This window comes from Mustela erminea, chromosome 8, assembly GCF_009829155.1.
Source record: "Mustela erminea isolate mMusErm1 chromosome 8, mMusErm1.Pri, whole genome shotgun sequence".
Lineage (NCBI taxonomy): Eukaryota > Metazoa > Chordata > Mammalia > Carnivora > Mustelidae > Mustela > Mustela erminea.
Window position 1 is genome coordinate 103,236,397 of NC_045621.1, and position 18,346 is coordinate 103,254,742.

The 18,346-nt window shown below is 36.7% G+C and overlaps 1 protein-coding gene and 1 pseudogene across 10 annotated transcripts in view; one reads left to right on the forward strand and one right to left on the reverse strand.

Annotated features, from left to right (window-relative positions):
• The window catches only part of EPB41L5 (erythrocyte membrane protein band 4.1 like 5), a 144,688-nt gene that overhangs the window by 66,564 nt on the left and 59,778 nt on the right, over positions 1 to 18,346 (forward strand). For 9 of the 10 annotated variants that reach the window (XM_032353885.1, XM_032353889.1, XM_032353883.1 and 6 more), the window contains 2 exons: positions 2,379 to 2,421; positions 2,820 to 2,935. In XM_032353885.1, the coding sequence (XP_032209776.1) occupies positions 2,379 to 2,421; positions 2,820 to 2,935 (159 nt within the window). Of the gene's footprint in view, positions 1 to 2,378; positions 2,422 to 2,819; positions 2,936 to 6,168; positions 6,515 to 18,346 lie in introns of those variants that run through there. The other variant, XM_032353891.1, reaches the window with a different exon arrangement.
• On the reverse strand, positions 6,431 to 12,609 carry LOC116596859 (annotated as a pseudogene).

An 18,346-nucleotide genomic window follows, 5' to 3' on the forward strand; every position in this document is an offset into this window, starting at 1 on the left:
CCCAAAGAAATCGTGCCTGACAGGTATATTCTTTGCAGTTGTGTTGACAACAAGTTAGACACTAACCAGTATTTTTTTTACGTTTGTTTGTTTTTTTTGGTCAGTTTTCTTATCACTGTTCTTTGTGTTTTGCTAATGTTAACGCATTTAATCCCCCTAACAGTTTCATGCAAATGAAGAACCTGAGGTTTAGAGAGTAGAACTAGTGGTAGTGGCACTGCTTGGATTTGAACCCATGCTACTTCCAAGTTCTGATGACTCAATTTGTAATAGAGATATAGGTAATAAAAAATAAGATATAAAATGGGTTCATGTCTCATCACCTAGCCTTTAGCAAGGCCTCTTCATTCTTTTTTTTTTTTTTTTTTTTTAAAGGTTTTATTCATTTGTTTGAGAGAAAGAGCATGGGTGCGGAGTTGGGTAGTTGAAAAATTCAGAGGGGAGCATCAGAGGGAAACAGACTCCCACTGAGCAAGAAACCTGATGGTGGGGCTTGATCCCAGGACTCTGGGATCATGACCTGAGTTGAAGGCAGACACTTAACCAACTGAGGCACCCAGGCACCCCAGCCTCTTCATTCTTGAGTTCTTTCTTAATTGATTATCTTTCATCAGATTGTTTTTATTTTGTTCCCACCCCTCTAAAGAAGGCTCCTAGATGCTGTATTCAGAGTTTTGTTTGAGAAGTTTTGCCCATTTCCTTTTCCTTTTTATTTTTTCTTAAGATTTTATTTATGTGCATGAGAGAGAGCAGGCACAAGCAGGGGGAGACAAAGGGAGAGGGAGAAGCAGGCTCCCTGGGGTTTGATCCCAGGACCCTGAGATCATGATGTGAGCTGAAGGCAGATACTTAACCAGCCGAGCCACCCAGGTACCCCTGCCCATTTCCTTTTACTCGAATGACATCTTGGCTATGTATAGTATTTTTTGCTTACTTGTGTTAAAGAGGTATTTATTATTTGTCAGAGAGAGAGCACAGGCAGGGGAAGCGGTAGGGAGAGGAAGAAGCAGGCTCCCTGCTGAGTAAGGAGCCAGATATAGGACTCAATCCCAGGACCCTGGGATCATGACCTGAGCCGAAGGCAGGTGCTTAACTGTGAGCCACTCAGGCGTCCCTGGGTGTGATTTTCTTATGAAGAGATCTGTGGCAGCTAGGTACTGGCAGTGGTTTCCTTTTAATCTCCTTGGGGTGCCTTAAGTGTTCTTTCCTTATCCCTGAAAGACAATAATTTAAAAATAAAGGATTGAATACATTTAATTTCCTATCTCTTTTTCCTGGAACGTTAGTGCTCACATTAAATTAGTAAATTGTTTTCTCACTTTTCAGGAGTGTGTGTGTGTGTGTGTGTGTAAAACTTTGAACATATTTTCAGTTATCTTAGTTGAATTTTATACCTCAGGATGCATGTATGCTTATGTTAGAAGGTCTGAAGCCCATTAACTCTTTATTCCCATCATTTTGTTGTGATCATATGTCATCTTTGAGTTATTTCATTGAATATTTGTTCTCTTTTTTAGCTGTTATGAGGTTTTTTTTTTTAATTTATTTTGTTTTTGACTGAGTTTAAGTGCTCTTTTGTGGGAAGACAATGGAGGAGGGAAATGAATACAGCCTAAACTAAAAATTTAAACACATATTTATAAATGACTTTGAGTGGAAAGTATACAATTAAAGTTAGAAAGCAAGTTTATACTAAGGCCTTTTGAGTTTTAAAATGTTGAGCTATTGCTGACATTAGAATATCTTGAGAGGGTAGTAATATACAAAAGAAGTGACACAGGTAAGTTTATTGGATATTTGTGCTTAATGCCTTCTTGAATTTAAGGTATCATTTGTGCTTCTCTGCATTTTGCCATCCTTAACAGATACTGTCCAATAAATAAACAAGATTAGTAGTGAACTACATATTTTAAGCACAATTAAAATATAGGTATATGGAAATCTCAAATGAGCAGATTATAGAAAAACAAGTATTTGTCTATAAAAGCAAATGTTTTCTGGCATCTTACATTCTTAGTTTTAGGTTCCAATAGTAATTTTCTTTCCTTTTTTTTTTTTTTTTAAAGATTTTATTTATTTATTTGACAGAGATCACAAGTAGGCAGAGAGGCAGTCAGAGAGGAGGAAGCAGGCTCCCCACTGAGCCGGGAGCTCTATGCGGGGCTCGATCCCAGGACCCTGAGATCATGACCTGAGCTGAAGGCAGAGGCTTTAACCCACTGAGCCACCCAGGCACCCCCAACAGTAATTTTCTTTATTTGCAGCAAAACAATTACTTTAAAAATAAAGCTACCTTCATTACTATATGTATAATTTTACAATGTGAAGCCCTTGAATTTTATATATAGTTTTTTAATATATATTTTTATCCATTACAGTGTTCACAATAATGTTTCAACCCAAAGTAATGGCTCCCAACAGGTGAGATCATCTTAAGCTTCTAAATACTGGAACACTACTCAGTTATGACAGATAGTGGTACTATTAATTGAATTTTTAAGTGGTATAACTTTGGGAAAGTTTTGCGCATTTTCTTTTTTTTTAATCTGTAAAGTGGATAATGAAACCTTCTGCTCTTATGAGATGTTGTAAATAGAACAGGTGCTCTATAGAACATTTTCCATTCTTGTAAATCCTATATAATGAATAAGATAACTAATATTTAGTTGGATTATTATTTATCTATGAGGTAGTACATAACATTCAAGCATTTGTTTGCACTATGTTCATAGGTAGTATTTCATTTTAATGTTCTGTTTATTGGTGATGAAATCTTTGTCAGGCAAAATAGATGATTTTTATAATTTTATAACCTACAGGCTTGGGATGTGAAATCTACTCTGCCTGTGATTCCTTCTGTTCCCTCTGGTCCTGTGCTGGCAGAGATAGAGAATCTTCCAAGGAATCCTGGAATAGACCAGCATGACAGGAAATGGTTTGTTAACTCTTTAAACCGGAATAAAATGTTGCTTGCTTAATGGTATTCTAAATTCCCAGCCATAATCTTAGAATATTTTAAATATGATTGAAAACAAATTATTCATATTTGTAAGCTGAACAGAAACATACTACTGAGCAGTCATAATTGGGATTGGGAAAATAAGGGATATGTATGAAGAAGGGAATGCAGTTATTTAATTGGAGAACATCAGACATCTCTCCTTATTTTGGTTAACATGATTGGAAGTGGTGGGTTGCTCTCTGTTGAAAAGGACTTTAAATGCTCGTCAGTAGAACCTTTTCTCGGATTAATAAGGAAAATATGTCCATCTGTTTCACACAACATAATGCTAGTGCTTTTGGATGTGTTTTTTCATTAAAGACTGAAGATAAGCCAAAGGGAAACATGATTATAACCTAAAATAAACCAAAATTTTAAAATACTCCATTTTGGGGGATGGAGAGATAATCTGATCACAGAGAAGATACTTTAATTGTTTAGATTTCCAGGGTCTTTTTAATTTTTTTTACATTCATAGTTAGTACACAAATGTGAATACTTTGTGACTTATTGGAGTGTAATCAGCAGGATTCATCATTTCCCAAATAAATGTATTTGGCTTGGAGGGCTCCTAGGCAATTATTTGGTTGAGTGGTCATTTGGTTGCATCTGTTCAAGTTGTGTGTCTATGAAATGAACTTTGGTAATTCATAGGAATTTTCTCTTTTTCTCTTGCTCTTAGTTTGTTAAGTACCTGAAATCTAATGAGTTTCTGTGGTGATCTCAAGGTTTTGGTCAGCTTTCTGTGCAACCAGTTCTTCCTTCATGGTGGTGGGTCAACAGTGGTTGGTGATTATTTTCAGTCTTTGCTATGTAATTGTTTTTCACTGTTATTTTGGCTTAACTAACTTGCAAGGTGCTTTGCTCTTCATTGTTGGGCATACTTTTACTTCAGTTCCAAATAACTTGATTAGTTTCTAAGATTGAAGGAATTTTTTTTCTTTATCTATTTCTTCTTTTCCTTTTACCTGGGATTATGATAGAGGAGTACTTTGTGTGTGTGTGTGCATGTGGGCACACACCTAAAGTATGAACAGTGAGGCTTCTAAATATCAAATTTTAGTCTTTATTTTTATAAGCCATTAAAAAGTTTCTTCAATTCTTACTGAAAACACATCTCCAGTAAGCAGCTATGTTTTATGGCCTTGATGTTACCACCAAGTCCTATTGGCAAGGAAACCAGATTTCAACTATAAAAGAACTCCCTTAATACATGCTTACCCCTTTTATATTAATACGGAATGAGAATCTGGGGGGTGGGTTTTGCATACTATATTATGATACTAAATCTTTATTGAGTTTTCTAATTTTAATGGGCACATATTTAAATCTATTTAATTTATTAGGCACTATGTAGTTCCTTTGACACAGCCTTTAAAAGAGACAATACTGAATCTGAGAGTATTGAATTTTAAGGAAAATGAAAAATTTGGAGCTATGTGTCCTTCTGTTATGTATTTGTGCTGAGACCTCCTTTACTGAAATGGAGTAAAATGGCGATCTGAAAACTTAATGAGCCTCAGTGTATGTCAGCAGCAGTGGCATGGAACTGAATATAGAACTGATCTGTCTTGGAGCTAATGGATTCCCCAGTCTGAATTTAAAGTGCATTCTGTATTTCACTTTTTGTTTCTGCATGCTTTTATTGTTACTAATGCTCTTAAATGAATATAAAACAGTCCTCCTTTAGAAAGTGATGTTAAAATATGGAAATGCTCCCAAGGTTTGAACAATTGGGCAGAATAACAGACTATTACCAGGTAGATAATTTCTAACCATTTTAATCTAAACCTACTTCATGTTCAGTTCTTTATTCTCTCATTGATATCTTCTAAGTGACACCATTATTTCGGTGAATGATTTGGTATATCAGTAATGTAGAATTATCTGATATTCAGAGTATCACCTTTTGAGAAACAATTTACATATTAAATCCATTTAACCATTTATAAACAACAACAACAACAAAAGTGAATAATATTTGGGAAATCTTGCATATATCAGGGAGAACATAAACCTAAATTAATTTCCTAAATTTTCATAGACTGTATATTGAGGGTCATGAATATTATGGAGTAGATTTGGTGAACAAGTTCTATGTCTATTGAAGAAAATACGATTTTAAAGTAAAAAAGCGTTCAGGCTTGTTCTGAAAAATCCTTTTAGCTAATTTCAGTTTCCTGAAGGAAAAAAAGGTGAGGATTCATGTTTTAGTTGAGTTAGAAAAATACTGTATTTAAAAATTTATCTTTAGACATAAGGGGTGTTTTTTTGTTGTTGTTTATAATTATCTTAAATATGTGCTGCCCTTTTTGCTGTGTTACAAAATCTTGGTGTTCTGTGACAGATATGTCTTTCTACTGGAGGACTCTGTTTCTAACCAGGAACTGCTTGTATGCATGCTTCCCTCTCATAGTTTTGTAAGCCTGTTCTATAGCACTGTGTGATTAAAGAGTATCTTAATATACTTAACTAAACTGTTTCTTGGAGGGGCTTACAATCTTAATCACATTATCTGTACCTGTTAAATTTCATTTTGAGGTCCTGTGAACTTTGATTATAGAAGGAACAATGATTCTTCATTGTTAATTGGAAACATTGACATAAAATTACCTGTTTCTTTTTTTTTTTTTTAATGTTCTTTCTGAATTTTGTTTCCTGGATTTCAGTTTTGTGAAATCACCTAATTTGGGGAATAATTTTCACAATTACTCTTTTCTGTATATGCTTTTGTCCATAATACAGAAGTGTCCTTTTAAATATTTGAATTAAGTAGATTATAAATATATTTTCCTTTTCATTAGAACTTCAAACAACATTTTTAACTATTTTTTTTTTTTTCATTTTTAACTTTGAATTTGATACCAGCATCAGGGACAGATAGAATGTTTTGTTCTCTGTGAAATTTCCTCTTTATTTAATTCACTAAACTGACTCTGGTTACTTATTCATATTTGCATATTGAGTTTTTCCACTACATATAACTTTCTGGATTCTACCCCCCTCCTTTATTTTTGAATGTCATTGCATGGAGTAAATGTCAATAACTACTTACAGCAGTGTTGCATGCAGGTCACACTGCCCTTCTCCTTTATTACCTCTTACACATCCATTTTCTCCTATTCCTTTTGACTAACTGTGCTCCCCTCCCACTCCCAACCATCCAGGCTCTCTGCTGCCAGTGACTGCTGTCAACGTGGTGGAAACCAGTGGAACACAAGGGCCTTGTCCCCACCCCAGCCTGCACATAGAAACTACACTGACTTTGTCCATGAGCACAATGTGAAGAATGCAGGAGTCCATCATGATGTTCATTTTCCTGGCCATGCAGCCATGACTGAGATATGAGTGTTAAGCCCATTAGACACTGGGACTCTTTGTCATGCAAGTTGATGGTATACATTTTCTATACATAGAAGATTGATCACATTAGGAGAATTTGGGAGAAATTACTTTATATTGCGTCAGTAGTTGTGTAGTGTTTGTAATTGGGTTCTTCTGTGAAAGGGAAAAGAATGTGAAGAAAGCTATATGCCATCAATGATAATGAGAAATGCTTTGTATTGAAAGGGTATGTATATATCATTGTAATTTTGGAAAGGTTTCTCAGGATTTTAATGTGTTGATACATCACTCAGAAGATGTCTCAGGAGAGAGGTTTGTGTTTGTGTAAAAAGCTTCCTGTTATCTTCTCATCCCCACACCATCCAGATAGATTGAGGTGAAAAGAAGCAGACACACTAATCACAACTATGGAGGAGGCATGTCCAGGCACAATGTCTCAGTCTTTGGTGAACTTTGATATAGCTGCTTTTCTATACCATTTTTAATACTTCTGTAGTTATCCTTGCCTTAATTTCAGTTAAGTGCCTAAGATTCTAAAATCATAATTAATGTAATTTTTAATTAAAAGTACTTTTACTTTTTAACAAACAAACTTTTCTATACCATTTTTAATACTTCTGTAGTGATCCTTGCCTTAATTTCAGTTAAGTGCCTAAGATTCTAAAATCATAATTAATGTAATTTTTAATTAAAAGTACTTTTACTTTTTAACAAACAAACTTTCGGTAATTTACGGGAAGGTCTAGAAATCACATTAATAATGTGATTCATGTAGAGAGATAATGTAGAGAGATAAACCTGAATGGTTACTTTTGCATGATTAAGTAGTTAACTAGTAGTTAACTAAATTTAGTTACATTACTACTGAATGGTTGTACAAAATGGAAAATGTATTTACTTTTGTCTTTTCATTTTCTCTTTTCTTTTCCATCTTATGCCTCTGATAGATTTCCCGGATTTGCAGCAGCCTGATAATCTAGCCTCGTACAACCTTTAAAATAAAAATTACAAAGACCAAACCATATCACTTTCAAATGGGTTAGATATATTACTCTTTTGGTCCTTTATGAACTTCAGATGTAATCATCCAGGCTCTTTGATTTAATTCATAAAGGCAGATTATCTGGAAAAAGTGCATTTGTAATGTAATGGGAACTGACAAGGGAAACATTTTTTTTTGCCTTTTTACAGTTTTTAGAAATTTTAACAATTTCCAAATGTTAAAACTGTGTATATGGTAATTTGAAGATACTTTATAGTTTGAGAATTCATAATACTTCAAGGTAATGAAGCTGTATTATAAACAACCTAACCCATATACCATCCTATTTACTTCTGAGATTGGTCTAATCCCTCTCTGCTAGATACATGTTTCAGAGGGCTTTATTACTGGACTGTTGGTTGCAAATAGAATACAGGTTGTCAATAGAAAATATAAGTAAGCAAAATTGAGTTAAGATCTAGGAATGAAATTTTTAGGCAGGTTTCAATCTGTGATTTTTATCACAAACTTTTTTTTTTTTTTTTTTTTTTTAAGATTTTATTTATTTGACAAAGAGCATGCTTGCGTGCGCCCATGGGCAAGCACAATCGGGGAGTGACCCGCAGGGGGAGAGGGAGAAGCTGGCTCCCTGCTGAGCAGAGCCACATGGGGGCTCAAATCTCAGGATCCTGGGATCATGACCTGAGCCTAAGGCAGGTGCTTAACCAACTGAGCTACCCATCACAATCGTTTTTTTAAAAGATGTTTAAAAAACTTATTTATTTGACAGATAGAGATCACAAGTAGCCAAAGAGAGAGGGGGAAGCATGCTCCCTGCTGAGCAGAGAGCCTGATGTGGGGCTCAATCCCAGGACCCCAGGATCATGACCTGAGCCCAAGGCAGAGGTTTTAACCCACTGAGCTACCCAGGCTCCCCTATCACAATCATTTTAAGGAGATAAGCTCAAAGTATTCTTTAGCACATCCTGTAAATATGAACAGGTGCATACCTTAAATAACCCACCTCCTTACCTAAATCTTACCATCATAAAGCATAGTTAAAAATGGCCACTAATGTATATCTTTCATAGTTATTTTAGACTTTACATAGCTCAGATTATAATTGTCAGGTATTGTTGATGGTGATTTTTTTCTTTAAAGCAGGGAATTTGAATCATAACATTTTAGCACAGAAACTCTGATTTGTGTCATTCAGGAAAAGATTTCATGGGTGTGAATATGATTAAGAACTATTTTCAGTGCCGGGGTGGCTCAGTTATTAAGCATCTGCCTTTGGCTCAGGTCATAATCCCAGGGTCCTGGGATCAAGCCCCGCATTGGGCTCCCTGCTCCACGGGAAGCCTGCTTCTCCCTCTCCCTCTCCCCTACTTGAATTCCCATTCTCGGTGTCTTTGTCTCTGTCAAATAAATAAATAAAATCTTAAAAAAGAAAAAAAATGTTTCTATAACAGAAACCAAAGAAGTATAGTAATAAAGCTTTTTAGGTCTTTTAGGAAGTCCTGAGGTTTGACTTTTTGTACTCTAAAATTAATCTTGAAATCTGAAGGTTAGACTGCTGAACAATGCCTAATATATATGTATCTTAGCAGAATCTTAACTTCAGGAAATAGGGAAGGATTGTAATAGAAGAGTAACGTCTTCAGTTTACATTGAAAGTGGTCGTTTCTGTTCTAGAGGTTGAGTTAATCAGTACTGTTACATTTACATGATGGAAGAACTACATCGTGATTATTCTTTCTTTGAAAACCTTGTTATGTTGTAGTTCATTTGTAAAGTTCTGATGATAGAAACTGGATTGGTGGGTTGGTAGGGAGAGAAGGCAGTGCAGGGGGTGGGGAAAGTAAAGGGCTAACACTGAATGGTAGTAGAATCAAATCTGTTTATTTTTACAATATATTGTATATTGTATAAATATACAATATTTTACAATAAACATCCCTATATGATCCAGGATTTCATTTCGAATATTGTGAATATTCTTGATACTGATACTTTGAAGATATACATGTTTCCAGAATTATAAAGAATTTACATGTAGTTCATCCTAAATTAAATAAATTGTCATCAGCTTATTTATATTCTGCATTTTATTATGCCTAAACGGTAAGTGGTCATACATTCTAGATTAGGGAACTAATGTCCTTCAGAAGTACCTTACTTGGGGGGCACCTGGGTGGCTCAGTGGGTTAAAGCCTCTGCCTTCAGCTCAGGTCATGATCCCAGGGTTCTGGGATCGAGCCCCGCATCGGGCTCTCTGCTCAGCGGGGAGCCTGCTTCCTCCCCTCTTTCTGCCTGCCTCTCTGCCTGCTTGTCATCTCTCTCTCTGTGTCAAATAAATAAATAAATCGTTAAAAAAAAAATACCTTACTTGGTCACTATCTTTTTTTTTTTTTTAATTTGTTTATTTTGAGAGAGAGAGAGAGAGAGAGAGCGAGCATGAGAGGAGAGGTCAGAGGGAGAAGCAGACTCCCCATGGAGCTGGGAGCCCGAAGTAGGACTCGATCCCAGGGCTCTGGGACCATGACCTGAGCCTAAGGCAGTTGCTTAACCAACTGAGCCACCCAGGCGCCCTGCTCACTATCTTTTTGATCAGAAGGAGCCACCAGCATGTGATCCAACTTCAGTGCTTTGTTTAATTTTATTTAACATAATTAATTTTAACATCTTTAATTAGGTTAGTTATGTTTCATCTCTACTTTTATGAACAGAGAAACAGAAACACAGCAAAACTACACTTTCACACATGAAAATACACAAGCTCTTAAGATAATTCTTTCTTTTTTTTTTTTAAGATGACTTTTTTTTTTTTTTAAAGATTTTATTTATTTATTTGACAGACAGATCACAAGTTGGCAGAAAGGCAGGCAGAGGGAGAGGAGGAAGCAGGCTCCCCACTGAGCAGAGAGCCTGATGCGGGGCTCGATCCCAGGACCCTGGGATCATGACCTGAGCTGAAGGCAGAGGCTTTAACCCACTGAGCCACCCAGGCGCCCCGATAATTATTCTTTTGATGGTAAGACCACTTCAAAGGCTTTTACCTGTCCCTGAGTATAGTCTAACCCTTTTGACCTTGATAGGGTAATCATATATATACTTTTTAAATGGATTTACAGAGGAAAACAGAAACTCTACTTGTCGTGTTGGGTATATGTCTATATTTTTAAAAATAGTACACAGTCATATTTTTTAAAAAATTTATTTATTTATTTGACAGAGATCACAAGTAGGCAGAGAGGCAGGCAGAGAGAGGAGGAAGCAGGCCCCCCTGCTGAGCAGAGCCGCTGACATGGGGCTTGATCCCAGGATCCTGGGATCATGACCTGGGCCGAAGGCAGAGTCTTTAACCCACTGAGCCACCCAGGAGCCCAGTCATTTTTTTTTTTTTTTTTTAAGATTTTATTTATTTCAGAGAGAGAGTGCACGAGTGGGGGAGACAGGATGAAGAAGGAGAGGGAGAAGCAGAATCCCTCTGAGGAGGGAGCCTGATGCTATACAATACTAGCTGGATCCTAGGACCCTGGGATCATGACCTGAGCCTAAGGCAGACACTTAACCAAGGATTGAGTCACCCAGGCATCTCTTACACAGACTTTCTAATATTGTAATATTGTCATTATAATTCATTTTTTAGGGGGAATTTTAAAATTTATTTAAAATGCTGACCCAGAAAATATTACTTATAACCCTTGGGTTATCTTTGTCCAGGATGTAAAAGATACCATGTAAACATGTCAGAATATAAAACTGAAGTGTCTTCTGAGTGAAGGGCAGGCAGACATGAGATAAAGCAATGAACTTGACCTTAATTATGGTAGTATTTTTTATTTACTAGATTTTTGCATATTTACTTGGTTGATATGCTAATAATTATTTTGATTAATAGTCTTGCTTTATCACTTTTATGTATCCTGATGTCATGCATTTCAACTTTCCATCTTACCAAAACAGGAAAATAGATGAACTGGGTGGTGGAAAGGAGTGGAGGATTAAGGTGTCTTGGGTTTCAGGAGGAAGAAAAATACTGTGATGACTGGCCTCACAGGAATGAGAAGGCTAATCCTCAGCTTTGATCCCTTTATTGTGTATTCACAGACATAGACTGAAGAATTGGGGCAATGGTTGTCCATGCTAGTGTAGGATGTACTGATGGTGGAAAGAGCCATTATTTGAACCTTGGTACCTTAACTGTTTTGGTTGGGGCATATGCTTCATTTGTAAACAATAGTTCATTGCTTGAAAGGCGGAATTATTTTGTGTGTGTTAGGCTTTGAAGATTGGGTCTAAAATAGTTATATTAAGTTGCATTAATTTTATATCCTTAGCATATAGGGTTTATCATATGGATTTGCAAAAATAAAATCCAGTAACACTTAATCTCTTTACTACCACGTACTTACTTCCTGTATTTTAACATAAATTATACCACATCATCAAAATTCCAGAATTGTCAATGTTTCCATGTGAGATGCTTATACATAAGGGATAGAATTTGAAGATACTTCTGGGACGGGGAAACCTCTGTGTTTCTCTCTCTCTGTCTCCTGTGTGTGCCTCTCTCTGTGTGTGCTTTTGTCTCAATATAAAATATGATTGGTCAAATTCTTTCTGTTTATTATGAATTGTATAGTATTCTCAGCTCCCCATCCTTTTTTTTTTTTTTTCAGTTTTATACCTTTATTTGTGACAGTCAGCTATTAGTTCTCATCCGCATTAACTGTAGATTTTCTTTTAAAGATTTTATTTATTCATTTGACAGAAATCACAAGTAGGCAGAGAGGCAGGCAGAGAGAGAGGGGAAAGCAGGCTCCCTGCTGAGCAGAGAACTTGATGTGGGGTTTGATGCCAGGACCCTGAGATCATCACCCGAGCTGAGGGCAGAGGCTTAACCCACTGAGCCACCCAGGCGCCCTACTATAGATTTTTGAAAATGGGAGACAGGTACAGAAGTGACCAACATGTAGAGCTTGTTTGGGGAATCTTCATCCTTGTTGTGTTTTTGGGACAACTGCACACAGATAGGGTATGGAACATTCCTTATTCCCTTGGCTCAGAAAGCTTTGTTGAGCCTGGTGTCAGTGTACACATCTGGAGTTCCCATCTCCTTTATGGCAGATTTACAGATCTGTTCGAGTGCGGGAGGGCCACACTTTTTGCAACCCACCCCATGGATCCACTTGCGAATGTTGGTGTATGCTCTGGTTACTGCCTTATTGATGGCAGAATTGCCTTTCTTTACGTCCCCCTTCTTTGCAGGAGCCATTTTGCCAGGCCTTGGTTGGAAAGCTCGGCTCCTTTTTTAGAAGAACATAGAAATTTCTCATCTTCTGTCTGTATAAATTAGCTTTTTACTTTAGTCATGTGAAATCATTGTGAGAATTTTGTTTCACCCACTTGACATTTTAACTTTCATGATAGAAATACTAGGCCAATGAAGCATGTCACTTTCATTGGAATATGTATTATATAACTTCATTTCTTTGCATGTGGGGCTGGTGGAGAATATATTAGCCTTCTTGGAGAATTAGTGAAGAGAAGAGAAAACTTCAAAAGAAATTGGTGAAAGGAAAAAGATTTTCTGTGTTTTTTTTTTTTAATTATGTATTTTTATTTTTATACTGAAGCAGAAGAACAAGTATTCCTGTTTTTACTAAAGGAATTGTTCTCACAGTTTTTTATTAGATAATTACCTAAGCTTTTGTGTCCCTAACAACAATCTGTGGCCTTAATTCTAGGTGATGGTACTTGAGTGAACTTTTACATTTTGTTCCTGACAGTTAGCCAACATTTTGTTTATATTGGCACAGAGAAGAGATATCTGACTTGGAGAACAACATTCTCCAGGAGTGTGACTGAAGACTCCCTTAATGGTGTAATAAACCTATACCTCCTCCTCTTGAAAACAGGTTTAACAGCTGTAGTTCTTATTTTTTATTCTTGAAGGAATTCTCATTTGTTTTGTTTTTAAGTAATTTTAATGAAGAAATGAGCTATACCCAGTGTTTATTTAGGGTTTATGAGAAATTGGAGATTCCTTAATAAGGGTCTGGCCTATTGACTAATGACTGATTATTGTTAATATTAATATTAATATAAGGGGTGGGTAGAGTAAAAAAAAAAAGAATGAAAGGTAAGAGATGATAATAGGAAGACAGTTGATGGCTTGCTTTGTCTTGTGAAACTGGTTACAGCAGTATGCAGAGAAATTATGAAAAACATCCTAGGATATAAAATACCACTAGAATGTGTACCATTACAAAGAACAATTCTCTATAACAAAGCTATGTTTGTAGCCTAGCTATTAGCTTCAGGGGTTATTTAATTATAAACTCTCTAGGAGTTTGGAGATAATTAACTTGCATTAATTCTTTCTGGGAATGCCAACTCCAAACCTTTAGAAGTCTTTAGAAAGACTTGGAGAGATTAATGTGCTTTAGAATATCCTGGTTATCACTTAAGTGGAGCTTAACAGATATGTTAGAGCAATAGCTATTAGAGGTATTTGTGTTGGGGGGTGCCTAGGTGGCTTAGTTGGTTAAGCATCTGCCTTTGGCTCAGGTCATGATCCCAGGGTTGTGGGATTGAGCTCCATGTTGGGCTCCCTGCTCAGTGGAGAGCCCACCTCTCTCTCTCTGCCTGTCACTCTGCCTACTTGTGCTCTCTCTCTCTCTGTCAAATTAAAAAAAAAAACAAAAAGTACTTGTGTAGTGTGGAAAGGCATTGAAGATCAATACTGAGGAGTTTGGTAAGGAGGCCTGTGGCAGTCATTGCGGATTTTTAAGTTAAAGATTGGGGAGGCTTGTATTAATATCTCCTTTTTTAAATTCATCTCATTACTTGTTGAATACCTGCTAGATCACCTTCTTATTCCTCACTTCCTATACACAGTCATTTATAATTATTCCTTTTTACATACCCTCACATTTCTTGACCCTTCTCCTGTTGTACACATCTAATTAAATCCAACTCTGTACTGTACATGTAGATGGACAGTGTAAAATGCAACATTGTTGAATGGTCTCACTTTAAATTTTGGCCCCTGAATGTAGGTCTTCAGTGCTGCCTGAAATCCTATCACATTTCCTTACTCTATACATTCTCATGTGATGCTGGCGGTAATTTCTCTTCTTTCTTCTTTCTTTTTTTTTTTTAAAGATTTTATTTATTTATTTGTCAGAGAGAGAGAGAGAGAGAGAGAGCAAGAGCGAGCACAGGCAGAGTCAGAGGGAGAAGCAGGCTCCCTGCGGAGCAAGGAGCCCGATGTGGGACTCAATCCCAGGACGCTGGGATCATGACCTGAGCCGAAGGCAGCTGCTTAACCAACTGAGCCACCCAGGCGTCCCATCTCTTCTTTCAAACTTCCACCACCTCCTCAATCTTTTTTATTTTTTTTTTTAAAGATTCTGTTTGTTTATTTGACAGACACAGGGAGAGAGGGAAACAAGCAGGGGGAGTGGGAAAGGGAGAAACAGGCTTCCCACTGAGCAGGGAGCCCGATATGGGGCTCGATCCCAGGACCCCAAAATCATGACCCAAGTCAAAGGCAGATGCTAATGAGCCACCCAGGCGCCCCCACTTCCTCACTTCTCACTCCTCACTTTCCATTAGGGATCTTGCTTCCTATTTTACTGAGAAAATAAGCAACTAGAAGAGATCTCTACTGCTCTCACCATGTCTTCCTTTTTTTTATATTTTTTATCTTACTCTAGTTAGCTGGGTAGTGTTATATTAGTTTCAGGTGTATAACATCGTGATTCATGCTTCCGTACACCACCCACTGCTCATCATGATAAGTGTACTATTTAATTCTTATCACCTGTTTTACCCACCTCCCCTATGTTCTCTATGATTAAGAGTGTTTCTTGGTTTGTCTCTCTTTCTTCCCCGTGTTGGTTTTGTTTCTTAAATTCAACGTGAATGCAGTGATGTGTTATTTGTCTGTCTTTAACTTACTTTGCTTAGCATTATTATCTGTAGCACCTTCCGTGTGGTTGGAAATGGAAAGATTTCTTTCTTTTTATGGTTGAATAATAGCCCATTGTGTGTGTGTATACATATAAATACATGTCACATCTTTTATCCATTCAATTGTTGGACATTAGGCTGCTTCCATATCCTAGCTGTTGTAAATAATGCTGCTATAAACGTAAATGTGCATGTATCTCTTAGAATTACTGTTTGTATTCTTTAGGTAAATACTCAGTAGTGTGATTGCTGGATTGTAGTATAGTTCCATTTTTAACTTTCTGAGGAACTTCCATACTATTTTCCACAGTCGCCGCACCAGTTTGTATTCCTGCCAACAGTTCATGAGGGTTCGTTTTTCTCCACATCCTCGCCAACAACGTGTTTTGATTTTAGCTGTTCTGACAGGTGTGAGATGATGTCATTGTAGTATTGATTTGAATTTTCCTGATGGTAAGTGATGATGAGCATCTTCTCGTGTTTGTTGGCCATCTGGTTGGCTTCTTTGGAGAAAGTCTGTTCATGTCTTTTGCCCATTTTTTAATTGGATTATTCAGTTTTTGGGGTGTTGAGTTAGTGTAAGTTCTTTATATTTTTTGGATATTAACTCTTTATCAGATATGTCATTTGCAAGTATCTTCTCCCAATCCATAGGTTGCCTCTTAGTTTTGTTGCTTGTTTCCTTGCTGTGCGGAAGTTTTTTATTTTGTAGTGCCAGTAGTTCGTTTTTGCTTTTGTATCCCTCAGGAGACATACCTAGAAAAAAGCTGCTATGGCCAGTGTTGAAGAGGTGCTGACCTTGTTCTTTTCTAGGATTTTTATGATTTCAGGTCTCACATTAGGTCTTTAATCCATTTTGAATTTTTGTATATGGTATAAGAAAGTAGTCCAAATTCTTTTCCATGTTGCTGTCCAATTTTCCCAACACCATTTGTTGAAAGGACTGTTCTTTTCCCATTGCATGTTCTTTACCTGCTTTGTTGAAGATTAATCGATCATATAGTTGTGGGTTTATTTGTTTTTTATTTTGATCAATTAACTGTGTGTCCATTTTTGTGTCATTACCATGCTGTTTTGATTACCATAGCTTTGTAACATAACTTGAAGTCTTACCCTGTGTCAGTTTATCATCCTCCCTTAATTTCTTTTCTGGTCTTCCAACCATTGCCTTTGGTCCTCTACTGTTTCATAGTCCCCTTAACAGTGATGGTGATTCTAACTTAGATCGTGTCATTCCTCTGCTTAGGTGTCCCAGAGGTTCTCATCTCATACAGACGAAAACCCCAAATTCTCATATTGACAAAAATGTGTTTTTTCTTATACTTGGTCATCTGTCAGCCTTGATCTTGTTTGCTGCCTCCAAAGACTTGTTCAGATATACCAGGTGTTTTCCCTCCCCGAATCTTTGTATTTTTACTTCCACATAAATATTCTTCTCTTGAATCTCTTCTGGTTCGAATGAATAAACATAAATGTGAATGTACTGTGCACAAGTTTCAAATGTGCACAAGTTTCTTATCAGAGAAACCTTTCTCACCTCTCTATAAAATAATCACACACCACTCCACCTTGTCATTCCCTTTCCCCCTTGCCCTGCTTCATTTTTTTTCTCACATCACTTCATCTTAAATTATATGTTACTTGTCATCTCTGTATTTGTTAATAGAATGTAAGCTTCATCAAAGGAGAACATTTATTTTTATTCCTCTGTCCCCAGAGTATTGCCTGGCTTGGCACTCAGGTATTAGTTGATCAAATGAATGAACGAATGCCAAGCACATCTTGGCATATTTGGTGGTACAGAAGTAGTCAAAATGCTATCCCTGGCTCCAAGAAATTTACATTCAGCTTGTGGAGATAGACAATTTTATAAATAGCTGATATAAGTGCTAAGTCATTAGGCAAGCAAGGTCATGAAAGAGTAAAAGGTTGAGGTTAAGGCTTGCTGACATTTGCATCAGATTTTGAGGGGTACTTAAGAGCATTGGATGAATTAATCATTATGGGCTAAGAGAGCTACAGCAGAAGAAAATTTTAACAGCAGAGTCAAAGGGAATCATTCCTGAATAATGAGTCTTGGTAATGAGTACAGAATTCATGGGGAGGCATAGTAATAATGATAGCTGATATTTGAGAACTTCTGTGCCTCACATTCATTGTTCTGGAGGTATAGCAGTAAATATTACTCCAGCAAAACATTTATTCCTTATAGGACTCTATAAGGTATTTAGGCTAGTGAAGAAATTGAGGCACAGTAAGGATATAACTTCTCCAAAGTTACATTGCCGGTATATGGTAAGGCTGGGCCTCCAAGTCAGCTTGGTCCTAGAACCCAAAATGACACCCATTGTACCAACTCCATATATTGTATAGCTTGATGGGGCCTAGACTGTGGAGAGTAAAAAGGAGCATAATAGTAACTTTCTAAAGAGACAGTGCAAAGAATGGATGCCAATTGGTGGAAGACTAGATAATTAAAGTATGCTTCATCCGTACTATGTAATTGGTAAAGAATGAGGAATATTCTCCATGTGCTTGGTTATTGAATACGTCAGTACTACATTGTTGAATTAGAAATGCAAGAGGAGTGTCTGGGGTATGTTTTCATCTTTATAAAAATCATAAAACCATGTATATATTTCTTAAGTGCACAAGAAGTGAAGTGAACCTGGAAAGATAAATTGAATTTTCAGAGAGTAGGGATAGGGAGACCTTGTTTTTGTTGTTTGGTTTTTTTTTTTTTTAAGCTGACATCACTATAAATAGGTAAAAACAAATTAAAATGCCCCAAAATGTAGTGGGAAACAAGATAGACGACTTCAGGTAAGTGTCCATGAAAAAAGATGAATGGAGGTAGTGTCCTTATATATTTCTTCATACATTCTTAACAAATGGATGTGTGCTAGGACATTGCCAAAAGCCATAGATTGAAAATAAATGTCTGACTATATTTTTAAGAAACTTTTTGTGTGTACAACCCATTGATTTTTAGTATATTCACAAAGGTGTACAACTATTACCAGTATAATTACAGA